Here is a 17,838-nt window from a genome sequence, read left to right as displayed (position 1 = left end):
TTTCCAACTACACTCAACAAACTAATACCTCTTGAATTACAACACTCATGCACATCTCCCTTACCCTTATATAGTGGTACAATACATGCATAGACCCAATCTACTGGTACCATTGACAACACAATTTTCAATATTAAACTTACCCGATAATCATGTAGCTGTCAACTCCGTTGCCCGACAGAATTCTATGGAGGGATACGCCAGCTATCACAATACTAGAAGGGGGTGTATTTACCAGCGCCACCTGTGGCCAGGTACTCAAGTACTTCTTGTTGACACCTCCTCAATTATTCCTCTGTCGTGCTTCCGGCAAGACGTTCTGGGATACGCTTATGTTCTTGGAGTATTTTCACGACTTTGGTGAAGTATTTCTCTTTGATTTCGGCTGTCGCTTTACTGGAAACTTCTATATTAGCTTAGTTAGCTTTTGGAATTAATTTGATTAATTATGGTGGCGTAGAGAGTAATAACTCTCGTTCACCTTTCAATGGCCGACCCTTCCCTTAGACGGAAGTGTTGGTGTCTAGAGAGTATAGACTCTCTTTCTTTATTTTGCTTAACAAAAGTTATAGATTAACTTCCTTTTATTATATTATGCTATTTCCGCCACAGAGTTTGAAAGAATTTCTTTGATAGTCTCGTACTGTTTTCAAAGTTGAACTAACGTTTTGTTTTGTCTCTGCAGTTGTTGACGTTCAGAACGTTCAACTTGCACTCTATCGTTACGATAGAGAAGAATGTTCACGGTTTCACGTTGCAGTAAGAGTAACCGTGTCTAGCGTTTTGTTCATTCTTTCTTAACTTAATGGTTTTGATCCTAATAAAGGAACTTTTCAGTTTTTTCCTTTAACAATAATATGTTTTAACGATATATATGATTGGGCTCTTCTCTCAGGTTCTAAGTCAAGAGAGAAAGAGAGAGAGAGAGATAGAGACGGAGGGAGAAAGAGGATAAACGTTTCATTCAAGCCTGCCAGGCGTACGATTTACGTAGTTATCGTTATTGCTCTTCTCCCTAGTCTCTTTAGGGGAAGAAACTAAACGTTTCTAGAGTGATCTAGTGTTTAGTCTCTTTCCAGCCACTGAATTATCTTTCATTAGATTTTTCTGTTACTTTGTAATTCTGTTTTCGCAATTACTAACTTTTGAAAAAGGATAGAATTGCGTGTTTCAGGTACAAACCACTTAAAGTTTCGAGTTCAGTGAAATAAGTGCAAACAGAAATCAAAGTGATAAGTGATTAGCGCAAAGTATGTCAGTGTTGTGCGTGAGGGTACTTTTGTGCGCGCCAGTCGTCCTCCCAGTCCGGGACCTCTTGCAAGCTCCCAAGCCCAGGGGAGAAGCAATGTCGAAGGGCAGAAGGGTTCAGCAGGCCTTGATCGGCGCACAGAAGTATCCTCGGTGGTTGTGGGCGTGTCTTACCGAGACCGTCACTCCCACCCGCAGACGATTGAGCCCTTATTTTGCTCGTCTGCAGAAGAAATTTAGGGGAGAAAACGCTGGTCTCAGGTCTCAAGACCTTTTAAACGTAAAGTCCAGACCTATGCCAGACGTACGAAGTTAGTGTTCACAGTCATTGGGTTAGCTCTGACTCTCCTCAGTCATCAGTTGAATGCACTCCGCCTAAGAGGAGTAAGGTTCTGCCACAACAGAGCTCGACTGTTAAGGCTTTACCTCAGCCTACTGTAGTTTCTGCCGACCCCAAGTGGACTCTACTACAGTCCATGCAAGCACTGCTTTCGGACTTGATGCGTGAGTGTCGGGCTGAGAGTGTTGCGCATCCGCCTCCGCCTACACTCCCTCCGCCTATGCTCGCTCCGCCTGATCGCAGTACCACCTGCCAGGCGTACGATGTTGTGGACTCTACCACAGTCCATGCAAGCACAGCTTTCGGACTTGATGCGTGAGTGTCGGGCTGAGAGTGTTGCTCCTCCGCCTCCGCCTACACTCCCTCCGCCTACACTCCCTCCGCCTGATCGCAGTACCACCTGCCAGGCGTACGATGTGGTGGACTCTACTACAGTCCATGCAAGCACAGCTTTCGGACTTGATGCGTGAGTGTCGGGCTGAGAGTGTTGCTCCTCCGCCTCCGCCTACACTCCCTCCGCCTACACTCGCTCCGCCTGATCGCAGTACCACCTGCCAGGCGTACGATGTTGTGGACTCTACTACAGTCCATGCAAGCACAGCTTTCGGACTTGATGCGTGAGTGTCGGGCTGAGAGTGTTGCTCCTCCGCCTCCGCCTACACTCACTCCGACTACGCTCGCTCCGCCTGATCGCAGTATCACCTGCCAGGCGTACGATGTTGAGCCACGTGCTGAGTTTGCTGTTCCCAGTGGTGTTCAGCCTCCGCCTTCCTTAAGGCAACCTTTACAATGGGATCAGGAGGATTATACCTCTCTTCCTCTGCCTCCACTTGCTGTTCCACCAGTGATGCAACACTCGGTTGAGGTACAACAACCTCTCCCGTCCATGAGTCAGTCTCCTCAGCTCTTGCTGCAGCGAGCTCAACCCTCCACAAGGCAAGCACCACAACACCTTAGCCTTGCGCCTCAGGAGCCTCAGCTTGCGAGACATTTACCTTGTTCTGCGCAGCCTCTTCCTCATCGCGCTCCGCTCACACCACAGGAACTGGAACTTGCTACTCCGCTTCCGCCAACCGCTCAGCAAGCGCAACCCTTGGGTTCAACCACTCATGCTAGGAGTCAGCCTCCTCCACCCATGCGCCTTCCTTCTGCTTGTCTTTTATTCAGCCTTTGCAGACTGAGCCTCAGGTGTTCCCTCAACAGAGTCTTGAAGAGGAAACCACAACTATTGTTGTTCCAGCTCGTTATGACTCTGCTGTTCAGCATACCTTACCTCCATTTTCAAACCATGGCAAAAATATGAATCATGAGTTATGAATGTAAGGTAAACATTATGTTGATTTTTAATCCCCATGCAAACATGCATAAAGCACTCTAGCACTGGTCATGGAATTTCTGAGAAATGTTAAACGCCATGCACACGCTCTGCTTTCCTTACAGCAGGCTCTGCTTACAGCAGGCTCTGCTTACTACATGCTCAGCATACAGCATGCTCTGCATTCAGCATGCTCTGCATACAACATGCTCTGCATACAGCATGCTCTGCATTCAGCATGCTCTGCATACAACATGCTCTACATACAGCATGCTCTGCATACAGCATACTCTGCATACATCATGCTCTGCATACCTTACCGCATGCTTCTCAGTCACACATCTTGGGTTGTTGCCAACTCACTAGACTGTCAAGCAGTTTCATAACGTTGCCTTCTAGTCTGCTGCTTTTGCACCAGTGAACCCTCACTCAGAGAACTTAGCTTTTCTAGGATAAGGTCCCTGTAGATGAGAAAGTTCTTTTCTCCCTCCTTCTGATATTCCCTTGAGGACTCTGTCATTTGGAGGGAACCTTTAGCTGCATAACCTCTTATGGACTTTTATTTAAGCATAACATGCTTACAGGGAAGGTTATGGTTCCACTCCAGTCGCTAATCCCGTCTGTTACCACACCTTCCCCCATAGACCTTGAGCTGTGTGGCATGACATGCAGTCCAAGCTTAGTCCTTGTTAGAGGATTTTTTGTTTACGGAGTCAATGTGTCACGGGGAAGACGTTCAACAACCAACAGAAGTGACTTGTTGTGACGCAGTGCGGCAACCTCAGCAACCCGTTAAGGAGTTGTCTGTACGACCCAGACAGTCTAGACAGATTCGGGTTGTCACTGTACTTCCTCGCTTGCCCATGATTGACAGTTCACAGACTGTGCAGCAGTATCATGATCTTGTGTCCGGCTCCGTCAGACGACTGGCTTTTAAGAGCTCCCACAAGTCGTCTCTGTCTGGAGATTTTCAAAGGGACTATGGATCTGACCAAGGAACTAGGCCTCCTGGTCAATTTTGAGGAGTCTCAGCTCGTTCCATCCCAGACCATTGTCTCCTTGGGTATGGATCTTCAGAGTCGAGCTTTTCGGACTTTTCCGTCGGCCCCAAGGATCTTCCAAGCCCTAGAATGCATCCAGAGCATGCTGAGAAGGAACCGATGCTCAGTCAGGCAGTGGATGAGTCTAACAGGGACACTTTCATCACTGGCCCTGTTCATCGAGTTAAGGAGACTCCACCTCCGCCCCCCTTCAGTATCATCTATCTGCTCACTGGATAAAGGACATGACGCTAGAGACGGTCTCAGTTCCTGTTTCCGAAGAGATGAGGTCTACTCTAACGTGGTGGAAGAACAGCATTCTTCTCAAGGAAGGTCTACCATTGGCTGTTCAGACCCCCGACCACCGTCTCTTCTCGGACGCATCGGACACGGGCTGGGGTGCGACACTGGACGGACAGGAATGCTCGGGAACATGGAATCAGGAGCAAAGAACACTTCACATCAATTGCAAGGAGTTGTTGGCAGTTCATCTGGCCTTGATAAACTTCAAGTCCCTCCAGCTAAACAAGGTGGTGGAGGTGAACTCCGACAACACCACAGCCTTGGCTTACATCTCCAAGCAGGGAGGGACTCATTCAAGGAAGTTGTTCGAGATCGCAAGGGACCTCCTCATTTGGTCAAAAGATCGAAAGCTCACGCTGGTACGAGGCTCATTCAGGGCGATATGAATGTCATGGCAGATCGCCTCAGCCGGAAGGGTCAGGTCATCCCCACAGAGTGGACCCTTCACAAGAATGTTTGCAGCAGACTTTGGGCCCTGTGGGGTCAGCCAACCATAGATCTTTTCGCTACCTCGATGACCAAGAGGTTCCTCTTGTATTGTTCTCCGATTCCAGACCCAGCAGCAGTTCACGTGGATGCCTTTCTGCTGGATTGGTCCCATCTCGACCTGTATGCATTCCCGCCGTTCAAGATTGTCAACAGGGTACTTCAGAAGTTCGCCTCTCACAAAGGGACACGGCTGACGTTGGTTGCTCCCCTCTGGCCCACGAGAGAATGGTTCACCGAGGTACTGCAATGGCTGGTCGACGTTCCCAGGACTCTTCCTCTAAGAGTGGACCTTCTGCGTCTACCTCACGTAAAGAAGGTACACCCTAACCTCCACGCTCTTCGTCTGACTGCCTTCAGACTATCGAAAGACTCTCAAGAGCTAGAGGCTTTTCGAAGGAGGCAGCCAGAGCGATTGCCAGAGCAAGGACGACCTCCACTCTCAGAGTCTATCAGTCTAAATGGGAAGTCTTCCGAAGCTGGTGCAAGGCCAATGCAGTTTCCTCAACCAGTACCACTGTAACCCAGATTGCTGACTTCCTGTTACATCTAAGGAACGTAAGATCCCTATCAGCTCCTACGATCAAGGGTTACAGAAGTATGTTGGCAGCGGTTTTCCGCCACAGAGGCTTGGATCTTTCCTCCAACAAAGATCTACAGGACCTCCTTAGGTCTTTTGAGACCTCAAAGGAACGTCGGTTGTCCACTCCAGGCTGGAATCTAGACGTGGTCCTAAGGTTCCTAATGTCATCAAGATTTGAACCGCTCCAATCAGCCTCTTTTAAGGACCTCACATTAAAAACTCTTTTCCTCGTGTGCTTAGCAACAGCTAAAAGAGTAAGTGAGATCCACGCCTTCAGCAGGAACATAGGTTTCACATCTGAAACGGCTACATGTTCCTTGCAGCTCGGTTTTTTGGCTAAAAACGAGCTTCCTTCCCGTCCTTGGCCTAAGTCGTTCGAGATCCCAAGCCTGTCCAACATGGTGGGGAACGAACTGGAGAGAGTACTTTGCCCAGTTAGAGCTCTTAAGTACTATCTAAGAAGGTCAAAACCATTACGAGGACAATCAGAAGCCTTATGGTGTGGTATCAAGAAGCCTTCTCTACCAATGTCTAAGAACGCAGTTTCTTACTACATCAGGCTTCTGATTAGAGAAGCAAATTCTCATCTGAAGGAAGAAGACCTTGCTTTGCTGAAGGTAAGGACACATGAAGTGAGAGCTGTGGCTACTTCAGTGGCCTTCAAACAGAACCGTTCTCTGCAGAGTGTTATGGATGCAACCTATTGGAGAAGCAAGTCAGTGTTCGCATCATTCTATCTCAAAGATGTCCAGTCTCTTTACGAGTACTGCTACACCCTGGGACCATTCGTAGCAACGAATGCAGTAGTAGGCGAGGGCTCAGCCACTACATTCCCATAATCCCATAAATTTTTACCTTTCTCTTGAATACTTTTTATGGGTTGTACGGTCGGCTAAGAAGCCTTCCACATCCTTGTTGATTTGGCGGGTGGTCAATTCTTTCTTGAGAAGCGCCGAGGTTAAAGGTTGTGATGAGGTCCTTTAGTATGGGTTACAGCCCTGTATACTTTAGCACCTTTGAGTTGATTCAGCCTCCCAAGAGGAACGCTGCGCTCAGTAAGGAAGACGATCTTATTAAAGGCAGAGTAACGGTTCAAGTCGACTTCCTTACCAGGTACTTATTATTTCATTGTTATTGTGGATAACTGATTATATGAAATACGGGATACTTAGCTATCCTTTAGTCTTGTACACTGGTTTTTTACCCACCCCCCTGGGTGTGAATCAGCTACATGATTATCGGGTAAGTTTAATATTGAAAAATGTTATTTTTATTAATAAAATAAATTTTTGAATATACTTACCCGATAATCATGATTTAATCGACCCTCCCTTCCTCCCCATAGAGAACCAGTGGACCGAGGAATAATTGAGGAGGTGTCAACAAGAAGTACTTGAGTACCTGGCCACAGGTGGCGCTGGTAAATACACCCCCTTCTAGTATTGTGATAGCTGGCGTATCCCTCCATAGAATTCTGTCGGGCAACGGAGTTGACAGCTACATGATTATCGGGTAAGTATATTCAAAAATTTATTTTATTAATAAAAATAACATTTTATTTATGCATAATTCTATTATTGTTTATCTAGTAATAATGGCCATCTATATTGCAGATGCAAATGTACGAGAACAGTCGGCTATAGCATTGGGAACGGCCTTGAAGGTGGTTGGAGAGAAAATAATGATGGCGTTCATTGCTGATGTGGATGATCTCAAAATGCAAAAAGTATATCAAAACACTTGTCTCATATATTATGCAAGGGTAAAAATGATTGAAAAATATTTCAAGTGAAGCATGATGCAATTATAAATGAATGGTATTGATGCTAACTTCACATTCCAGATCAAAGAGGCCTCAGAGAAGGTTGAAATGAAAGTCAAGATTGCAGCCCCCAAGACCAAAAAGGCTGCAGCTAAAAAAGAAGTTAAATCAGAATCGAGTGGCAGTGGTTCTGCTCCTCCTGTAGTGAGGGGAGGTTCGAGACCAGCAACAACTGGTGGTGCTGCGAAAGGAAAGAAACGTAGGTTATATGACCCTTTTTTTTTCCATAATTTTCATCATTTTGATTTTAAGCCTTATCCTTGTAAATGGAAATTTTAAGTATTTCTTTTGGGGGGTGCATGTGTTGAGAGGTTTTTGTCAATTCCAGTATTGCAGGACACTGGTCAGAATTTTAGGGCTTTATCAAACGTACTAGTACCTTTTTAAGTCGGGCCTTTTAAAGTAACAATTTGAAAATGTAGAAAATCAAGTTATTGTTGCTACGTATGCAGAAACATGCTGTACATGCTCTCCAGAAGTTTCATCCAATTATTTCTAAAAGCAGTCTTTGAATGATGCCGTCATCCTAAATGCGTCGTTTGCATGATTGAGTTTGACAGAAACTTCTTTCTGTGTTTAATTTTGCATACATTCAGCTTTTTTTTCACTCGTGTTTCGTAATCTCTTACATCTGTCAGAGTTGAAAGGCATTGGGAGAGGGTAGGCGAACGCAGACTACGATTTAGTAGAAGACCAGCCAGAGTTTCAAAAAACGTATATAAAAGTTGTGATGCACGTGTGTTTGTTTGCTTGTAGTTCGTATGTACATTGTGTTTTAAGAACGTCCTCGTGAACTTTATAGCAAGTTTTGTTACCTAAAGTCAAAGAAAGAACAAAAAGCAAGCAGAGAGCAACAAAAAAGAACCAAGAAGAGAGGGAAGCATGAAGAAGAGTACAAGCTGGAACATTCTAACTAAAACTTTGGCAACTCTTGACACCCTCACTCCAAGTGTATTAGTGAACTTAGGGTTTGAATAACCCATTTAAGGAGCCTTCATATAGGAATAAACAATATAAGTACAATGTAAGGTTATCATGTTATTTTGCTTTTTCTGAGAAAAAGTAAAAATTTTGTTGCAAAACTTTGGGAGCTTATAACTCAAAAACATAATTATTCGTGTTTCGTTACATTTTTCTTGGTTATTTTTTGTTCAGTTGTAGAGAGAAAGATATTGAGAAGAGGATTAAAAATCCCACAGTTTGTGCTTCACAGAATTTTCATTTTCCTTTTTCTCTTTTTTTTCATGATTATTTTGCATCTAGAGAAAGAAAATTAAGAAAAAATTCATTAAATAAAAGAAAAAGGAAAATTGAAATTCTGTCTTACAGAATTATTTGGTTTATAAAGAAGTTTTTTTGGTATGATTTTCAATACGATTGGCGTCATATTAGTGGAGAAAAATGTACCTTAATTTTTTTTTTAAATCATAAGTTTTCTAATGAATCAGAGTTTTTGATCAAATGACTTGAAATTTTTGTAAGTTGAAGATGTTATATATATATACATGTCTAAAACATATAGAAATTGTGAGTTTTGAATAATTAAAAAAAAAAAAACGCAAGACAGAGTGGACGGATAGAAATTGTGAATTTTGAATAATTAGGAAGAAAAAAATGCAAGACATAGCGGACGGTCCCCTTAAGGGCTCTCTTTTACTGTATTCAACTCTCTTAGGCTTCTAGTATGTAATAATGTAATAGTTTTTATACTTCTAAATTTACAGGCACCTTCCTTTAGATCTTGCGTTGTATGACTCAGAGGTTTTTAGGTTTTAAATTTTCTCTTTAGTACATAATCTCAAAATTTGAAGGTTCACAATTAGGGTTATATGACTTATTGTAGGAGTTTTCAAGGAGTTCATTATCCAAGTGCTTAACATTTTGGATTTTCATTGTATTTTTCTGGTGATTTAGGTAAATTCTTTGTTGGATTAAAAGAATTGACTAATTATTAATTTTCCATCTGTAGTGTAGGTAATTTGTAATTCTGCTTTTCTCATAATCCATGTAACTCTTTAGTAGGACTCAAACCATTAAGAAAGTTGAATAATTTAACAAATGTACTTTGTCTGACAGCTGGAGGTAAAGGTGGTGGTGGGGGAGGAGGCGGCGGCGGTGGAGGTGGCGGTGGTGCTGCAGATGAGTGTCAGGAGTTGGAGATGTCAACAGATGAAGCTTTGGAAAAGGCTGCTGAAGTGTTGCCCGAGGAAGTTGTCTCTGGGTTGACAGATCCTAACTGGAAGACGAGATTGACGTCTATGGAAACCTTTAACACTGTTAGTGCTATATTTTGGGTTTGGTTGAGCAATCATTAAGACTGAAATTTCATGGGCAGTGTGTCATATCAGATTCAATTACTTTTCCTTAGTTATTGAAATGTTTTGAGTTTTTAACGCTGTATTTTAGCTTATAAAGTTCCTGAAAACTATCTAATCATAATGATCAACTTCTATATTATTTCATATTTTTATGTATCCCACCCAGACGGTTCAAGGATTGTCTCGAGATGATATTCCAGCCCAGGCACTGGTGCTTACGCTTGCTCAGAAACCTGGATTCAAGGATAATAACTTCCAGGTGCTCAAATTGAGATTGGAGGCGCTTAAGATCATTGCCGAAAATTCAAATTTTACTAGGTAACCAAGTTGAAGATTTGTAATCCATATTTAAGAAATATTATGGAAAATATATATTTTGTCCCGTTTTTTTTTAGCTAGTTAATGTCAGGGTTTCAGAAATTAAAAAAAAATTACCTTTTATTGATGAACTTGTTTTGTATGATGATTTTGATATAGTTTTCCAGGCATTATGAAGATGATAGGGTTTTGAACCATTGCAAAGGAAAAAAATACTTTTATATTATTTAAAGTAGGCTTTGGCTGAAGTTTACAGTAGAGGGTTCATTTTATTTTCCCTAATTTCATTGGAGAAGTTTCTAAATTTGTTTTTAGAATAATTAGTAGCCATTACTGGTAAAGGAAGCTATTCCATTTTACCATTTTACAGACGATCAGGTGAAATATGTATCCAGGAGCTAGTTGAAAAGCTGGCAGACTCCAAAAATGGCCCATTATGTGGAGAAGTGCTAATCGCCATTGCTGAAGCGGCAACGCTTCAATGGACTGGTTCCGAAGTTATGAACAGAGCATTTGAGCAGAAGAATCCAAAAATTCAAGAGGTTGCCTTGAAGTGGATGTCTGATGCCATTCTGGAGTTTGGATTTGTGTAAGTATGAACTGCTTTGGAGCTTTTCAAAGTGCTAGATGCCATTGATGTATTAATAGTTAATTTCATCATCCACTAGCTGTGTTAATTTCTTTTGATTTTTTTTCTTGTATTCCCTCTGGACTCTAAGTAGATTTTCTAAGTTATTTTTTCTTTTGTAAATTACTGTGAAAGTTATACATATGAATACATCCATTATCATGTACAGAATTTCAAAAGTATTTAGCCATTTCCAATTTTATATGTATATTTTCATAATTTAAGAACATTAGTTTTAGTTTCGTTAATTTTTATTTAATTTCTTTTTACAGGTTACAACCCATGGCACTTATTGGAGATATCAAGAAGGCCTTGGCACACACCAATCCTGGTGTAAGAATGGCCGGAGTATCTTTGTGTGGAACTATTTTCCTCTATATGGGTGCTGCCCTCAGAGTTTTCTTTGTTGATGAAAGACCAGCTCTGTTACAGCAGATAGATGACGAGTTTGAGAAGGTAAGTTTTGCCTCATCTTTTTGCAATGGTTATCCAGGGTTGCCTGTTTTTTAGTTTTTGTGTGGTACCACTTTCACTCTGGAAAATATGATGCATTAAAAAATTATAAAATACAATCCTAACATTACTCATTGACACATGTAAACTTGGACTGAGAATTACAAGTGAAAGAAATTAGTATGTGAAGTTAGTCAGCTAAGTGAGGGAAGACCAAAGTAAATGGATTAAAAGTAGTTGTTAGAAAGCATTATAGCCAAGGTCTATGGTTTTGGCTCACACAGGAATGCAAGGAAATTGAGTGTTTGACAGGAAGGTTTTATAAAATTACCCTAAGATGCAAATTTTTAACCATGAAGGTCCCTTGTGACAGGAAAAGTCATAAAAACTATAAATCTTATTCTGATCGTCTAAGATGATATGAAAAGACAGGTTGGGATTTAGCTATAATCTGAGTAGAAGGTATGACATCAATCTGACCCATCTCAGGCTTGAGCACATTTGAGATAAGACAATTTGAAGAGGTAATGTATAAGAATGCAGATATATGCAACCCTATTGGTTATCTGCATGATTCCAAGGTTAATGTAAAAGGTTTGATGAATTTCTCTACTTATATTCTTGTTTTTATTTATATGAACCTCCCCTTGTGTTCATATTGTTTCTTTTTTAGAAGCTTAGCTTGGTCTGATAGACATTTACCCATAAAAATTTTTCTCTTCAATAAACAAATGAACTTAGTAAAGGTATGGAACATTCTAGTGCTAAGTAATAAGAAGGCCAGAATTGTCATGCCAGTCATTTGTTAAGGATGGTGGCTCTCAATATTGATAATGTTTCTTTAAATTTGTATGACTCTTAAAATTTTAGGTGTGATTCTCAACAGCAAATTTACTTTTGAGAAACACATTAGGCCTGTGTGTTCTTCAATTGCACCAAAAATTGGCTTATTGAGAAAGTCTTTTAAGATTTTCGGTGATCAATCTATTCTGAAGAAGTGTTTTAATTCTTTTATTCTACCTTGTTTTGAGTATTGTTCTCCTGTCTGGTCTTCAGCTGCTGATTCTCATCTTAATTTGTTGGACAGAAACTTACGGTCTATTAAATTTCTTATTCCTGATCTAGATATTAATCTTTGGCACTGTCGTTCAATTAGTTCAGTATGCATGTTGCATAAGATTTTTCATAACTCTGACCATCCTTTACATTCAGATCTCCCTGAACAATACTATCCTGTTCATAATACTAGGCAGGCAGTTAATTCTAGTAACCAGGCCTTCTCCATCAGGAGGCTCAATACTACACAGTATTCTAGAAGTTTTATTCCAGCTGTTACCATGTTGTGGAATGATCTTCCTAATCGGGTAGTTGAGTCAGTATAATTTCAAAAGTTCAAAGTTGGAGCAAATGTTTTTATGTTGACCAGGCTGACATGAGTCTTTTTATAGTTTATATATGACATCTGTTTTTGACGTTGTTAATAGTTTATATAGGACATATCTGTTTTGATGCTGTTACTGTTTTTAGAATGATATTGTTAGTTTATTCTCATCATTTATTTATTTCCTTATTTCCTTTCCTCACTGGGCTATTTTCCCTGTTGGAGCTCCTGGGCTTATAGCATCGTACTTTTCCAACTTGGGTAGTAGCTTAGCATTTGATGATGATAATAATAATAAAATGAAAAGTTCTCACATTTCTGTTTTGCGCTTAAAGAAAAGTTTATATATGTGGAAGAATATGTTGGGTAATGTAAATAATCAGCTTGTTTGATTCGTATTTGATGATGGCCCAAATTCCATACATCCTTCCAATACTACTTATCCATTGAAATTTAACCGCATTTTCTTTCCTTATCTGATTGTAATGATTGTCTTAACTTTCAGAAAAATGGAGAAACCCCACCTGCTCCAATTCGTGGAGTTAAACGAACAGGTAGCACAGAAAACGATGGGGGAAATGAGTCTGACAGTGTGGACACTGGTCAGCCAGCTATTAATGCCCAGGATATGGTGCCAAGAGTCAACATCAGCGAACAACTCACGAGTAACTTATTTGATGAAATTGCAGACAAAAACTGGAAGGTAAGGACATGTTCATGGAACAAATAGTTAGGGTTTACCAAAGCTGTGACCTTTCATATGTTATTCTATTTATCAAGAGTGTGAGAAAGTTATAACTAGACCATCCACTATTTGTCTTTAGAATAGTAGGTGTTATATTTGTTTTATTTTTTGTTGTATGTATGATGTACTGGGATAAATTTTATTACGATGCCATTTTAGACAAGCAATTTGCTGAGAAATCTCAGGAAATAAAAGATTATGTGCTGTATTTTAGAATTATATGGCATTACTGTTAAATTTTAAATTTAGGATATCTTAAATGTTGGTGTGTAGATTGTATTTTACAGTATTTTTTCTCACCTGATCTGGATACTGTACTTAGCAATTTTTTTCTTTATCTGATTTTGTTCTAAAATTTGTATGTTGGAAGGCTAAACCACCAAAAAACTTTCTTGACAAGATGAGGGGCTACTTTATAGAAATTTTTGAATGTTAATCTTGGTAGAAATTTCCCTTGAACCTTTCTAGATTGTGACATCTAATACCCAAATCAATCTTTCAAGAATGCTTAAAGTTCAAATTACAAAATCTAAGTCTGAGTTTTTGCAAAAAAAGGCATCTATTTGATTTGATGGTGGTTCTGTATTTTTTTGTATCCTTTTACATTGCAGGTTAGAAATGAAGCTCTACAAAAGATATCAAATATCTTATCGGAAGCCAAATTCATTAAAGGCGATATTGGAGAGCTTCCTGCAGCTCTGTGTAGCAAAATGAATGACTCAAACAAAAACATTGCTGTAGAAGCACTACGTATAAGTTCCTTGCTTTCTACAGCGCTAGGTCCAAATTGCAAACCTCATACTAGAACCATTGTCCCAGGAATGCTGACTGCACTAGGAGACAGCAAAGTGAGTATGATATACAGTATTACAATGGAAAATATAGTGCTGTACTTAATTTACTTCTAAATTTTGGGTGCTTGACTGCCCTACTTTCTCTAATTAGTTGTTCATCTCTATATCCAAGTAAATATCTGCATTATTTTAATTCATCTTCGTTTATCCACAGCAAAATATTCGGCAACAAGCGTTAAGTACCCTAAATTCTTGGGTTGAGCAGGTTGGCATTAAGGAGACCATAGATGGAGAAGTTTTTGCAGATGCCCTGAAATCTGGCTCCCCCTTTCTCAAAGCAGAACTTTTCATCTGGATGGCAGAAAAGCTTAAAGATGGTGAGTAGACATATCACTAGTAATTGCAGTTAAGAGAGCCCTGTAAACTCAGTCATTTGGTTTTCTCTTGAAAGGTCAGAGTACCTGAAAGGTGAATTGTTATAACTAAAAAGGACATAAGTAACCACAGACTTTGTTATTGCAGTAATAATTATTTCTCATGAAGACATGGTTATTAGCAACAAGTGTAGATAACTTAAAGTTTTTGTAGTGTTATACTTATCTATTCTTTCAGAAATAAACCCAAATGATTTGGCAATCATAATGTATCTACAAGGTAGGTTTTATGATGAACTATATTTACTTTGAATGATACTAAACATTTTCTTACAGCTCCACCAAAGAGTGTAAATAAAGAGGAACTCCATGCATGCACCCCTTACTTGATTACTGCCCTGGAAGATCGTAATGCTGATGTTAGAAAGGGTGCTAATGAAGCAGTTTTGCCATTCATGCTTCACCTGGGGTACGATGGAATGTGTAAGCACACCAGCCAGATTAAGGTAATTAGATATTTATATGATTAATTTACTGATTTTATGATGGTAAAATTTAAAGGTTACCAGAAATATTTTATTATTTCCTTACTTTTAGAATTGCCACTTGAAAGGCAAGGTTGGGTTTTGCAGCAGCTTTGTTTATATCAGATTTTCTCACTGTTAATCTTTCAAGTTGCCTAGTTTGTAGATTTGCAATAACAATCAACATTTGATTTTTATACATTCTGGGTATTTTTCACATTTTCCTGTTAAATTACCATTTGCATGTTAGTTTTCAGAGAAATATTCCAACATATTTGAATGATTTTTATCTTGCAGCCATCTTCGAAGAACACTGTAATGCAGGCTCTAGAAAAAGCCAAAGGGAGCTTGCCAGCCCGCCCGCAACCTAAGGGCAAGGCAGGTGCTGCTGGTGTTGGACGTGGTGGAGGGGCAGCTGAGAGACAAGGTACAACTCCATCTAGTGGGGCAGGTGCTGGCCGTGGAGCTGGTGCGGGTCTCAAGAAAGGCACGAGAGCACCTTCTGCCACTCGAACAGTAAGTTTGCTCATTTTGTTTGTTTTAACATCACTTTCCGTATCTGATGCTGTTTTTATTTACAGATGGAAAACTTTTTAAAAATTACTACATCATGAGTCTTATTGAAATTACATTTTACTCGTGAATTTTTAGCTACCTTTTAAAGAGGGGATAGACTACTAATTCGAAATGAGTGAATACTGTTTGTGTTGCTGGAAAGGAAAGGAGGCAAACAGTTTAGGAGGTCATTGGGAATCTTCAAACACGCTGTATGATTGAATGCAATACATTACTGTGTAGAATGTAATATGATGTCTGTCAGGATTTTTAAGAGTGAATGTAGTGTGTGGTGGTGGTGGTGTGTGTGTTTTTTTTTTTTTTTTTTTTTTTTTTTTACTTATGAAAAGCTCATCCCAAAAAGGTAGAGGAATGTCATGGTGATAAAGTAAGATGCTGAATTGTAAAGCTGTTATTGATAGGGCAGGGAGAAAAAGTGGTAGTTTGGATAATGTAGGAAGAGCTTGTTGGACTTAAGGGGTAAAAATTTTTTTTTACTGAACAACAAATGATTTCGAAAATTATAACTTCAGCCATTCATCACTTTATGAGAATCTTAATACAAAAAAATACTATTGAGACAGAAGGTATTTACTAAATAGAGACAAAAGGAACACTGGCTATCCCTAGCTAGTTATGATTTATTTACCTTATAAACTGTTCACATGTGTATGATACAGTATCATCTCGGTGTATGTGTTTAATTTGTTCCAGGAGCAAACTTGTAACTTAAAATGTTGTATATTTAAAAAATTACTTCTATAAAAAATAAAGGAAATTTACTCAAAGCATTCTAAAAGTCTATAAATGCACTCATTTTTAGAATTTTTTTTTTTTATGGAATTTAGTGAACAAATTTTAATCCCCAAAATCAGAAAAAAAGAAACTATTATTATTTGAACTATTATTTTCATTTTACCATTTAAAAGAAAAGTATATAGTTTTAGTAATACTGTAATACTTCCCTCATATTTTATTTGCTGTTGATTTTGAAGGCATCAAAGTTTAAGAGGTGTTGCATCCCTGTTGCTGATGCACTATAATTTTAGTCTACCTTCATGATGCCTGATTACAAAGCTTAGGAAATTAAATGTTTCTTCAATTTTTAAAGTAGCTTTTGTGTAATTTAGTTTACCTTTTTATAAATGAAAAAGGTATAATGGAATAATATATTGATCATATTCTACTCGGCTGCGGTATTTGTTTATATCGTACAAAAGTTGAAATACAAGCAAACCAGTTGTCATCCAAATCGTTCATAACAAAACAGCTGTTTTTTGTTCCATTGTTTATAACTGTATGTGTTACAAACACATACAGAGGTTAGTTTATTATAATTTGGTCTCATAAAAGGAACTTGCATGATACATGAGATATACGATAAAATCAATCATCATGGGTGAAAATTCGGTGCTCGCACATTATGCTAGATGGCAGGTGTTACAGAGTAAATACGATAGTGTAATTTACTTTTTAAATGTGTAGGTCCATAAATTACTATTTATAAAAAAAGATAATTAAAATATGGATAATATAGAACATGCCTTCTGAAACCTGTGATGTAAAGAGGAGTCTGCGATATAGAATCATGTGTAATATATGAATCTTCATTTGTGGTGGAAGATAGGAGAGAGTTGGTTGTGACTCCATAGCAGTACCAATTCGGCATAGCCTCTGATCAGCGATATGGCGAGGGAATACTGTACAAAGATACCTGGTATATGACTTTAGTGCATTACAAAATCATGAAGAAGCTAGCAATTTAGACAGAAGGGCTTGTGAAACAATTTTTCTTTAGAAAAATAAACTAAAGGATAAGAGATAGAAAAGTTAAACGTTGAAATCTATTGAATTACTGTTTGGTCATTTAGCATTATTCAGTGGATGAGTGCGTGGAATATAATTATTATGTCCAAAGAATGTGAGACTTGTAGGACAAGGACAGAACAGTACTGTATCACATACAGTAAAATATTTGTTTACTACAAGTTATTCTTGGTTTTAAAGGGTAGGCCTACTGTAATTTACATGGAGAGTTAGCTAGTCTAGTGCATTAGATCACATATTGGAGAGATTTATACTCTGCAGTGTTTATGATAAAGCTACAAAGATTATTAATATACTTTACTTGATTTGCACTTTTACTATTATACCATCTTAATAAGATCTGCCAATCCTTTCAGGGTGCTGGCAGAAAGGACTCGGAAGATGTAGACACGTCGCCACTCCTCCAGGTGAATAATCTGAAGCAGCAACGGGCATCCGACGAACAGCGTTTAAGAATTCTGCGATGGGATTTTACTACCCCTCGTCAAGAGTTCATCACTCAGCTGAAAGACCAGATGACCACCTCTGGAATGAACAGACAACTAATGGCCAATATGTTCCACCAAGACTTCAAGTTTCATATAAAGGCTATTGATGCTTTAAATGAAGTAAGTTGTCAATCACATCTGTAAATTTGAATGTTACGAACTACGGCTGAATCAACGTAGGGCAGTGAAATAATTGAGTCAGTTCATTGAGGTGATCGTTTGTACAATAACATAAATAATTCTGTTAATGATGCAGCTTGAGTGTATTCATAAAGTATTTAGTCCAGTTTGGCTAA

At 39.2% G+C, this 17,838-nt stretch overlaps 1 protein-coding gene across 6 annotated transcripts in view; it reads left to right on the top strand.

The window, feature by feature from the left end:
- The window catches only part of msps (msps cytoskeleton-associated protein 5), a 374,587-nt gene that overhangs the window by 329,866 nt on the left and 26,883 nt on the right, over window positions 1–17,838 (top strand). For all 6 annotated transcript variants that reach the window (XM_068388223.1, XM_068388221.1, XM_068388222.1 and 3 more), the window contains 12 exons: window positions 6,929–7,041; window positions 7,159–7,336; window positions 9,214–9,413; window positions 9,622–9,773; window positions 10,144–10,362; window positions 10,674–10,857; window positions 12,741–12,938; window positions 13,592–13,828; window positions 13,989–14,151; window positions 14,485–14,654; window positions 14,970–15,188; window positions 17,411–17,662. In XM_068388223.1, the coding sequence (XP_068244324.1) occupies window positions 6,929–7,041; window positions 7,159–7,336; window positions 9,214–9,413; window positions 9,622–9,773; window positions 10,144–10,362; window positions 10,674–10,857; window positions 12,741–12,938; window positions 13,592–13,828; window positions 13,989–14,151; window positions 14,485–14,654; window positions 14,970–15,188; window positions 17,411–17,662 (2,285 nt within the window). The remainder of the gene's footprint in view (window positions 1–6,928; window positions 7,042–7,158; window positions 7,337–9,213; window positions 9,414–9,621; window positions 9,774–10,143; window positions 10,363–10,673; window positions 10,858–12,740; window positions 12,939–13,591; window positions 13,829–13,988; window positions 14,152–14,484; window positions 14,655–14,969; window positions 15,189–17,410; window positions 17,663–17,838) is intronic.

Source organism: Palaemon carinicauda, chromosome 15, assembly GCF_036898095.1.
Source record: "Palaemon carinicauda isolate YSFRI2023 chromosome 15, ASM3689809v2, whole genome shotgun sequence".
Lineage (NCBI taxonomy): Eukaryota > Metazoa > Arthropoda > Malacostraca > Decapoda > Palaemonidae > Palaemon > Palaemon carinicauda.
Note: the sequence above shows the minus strand (reverse complement) of the source record. Positions and strands in the feature narration are given on the sequence as shown.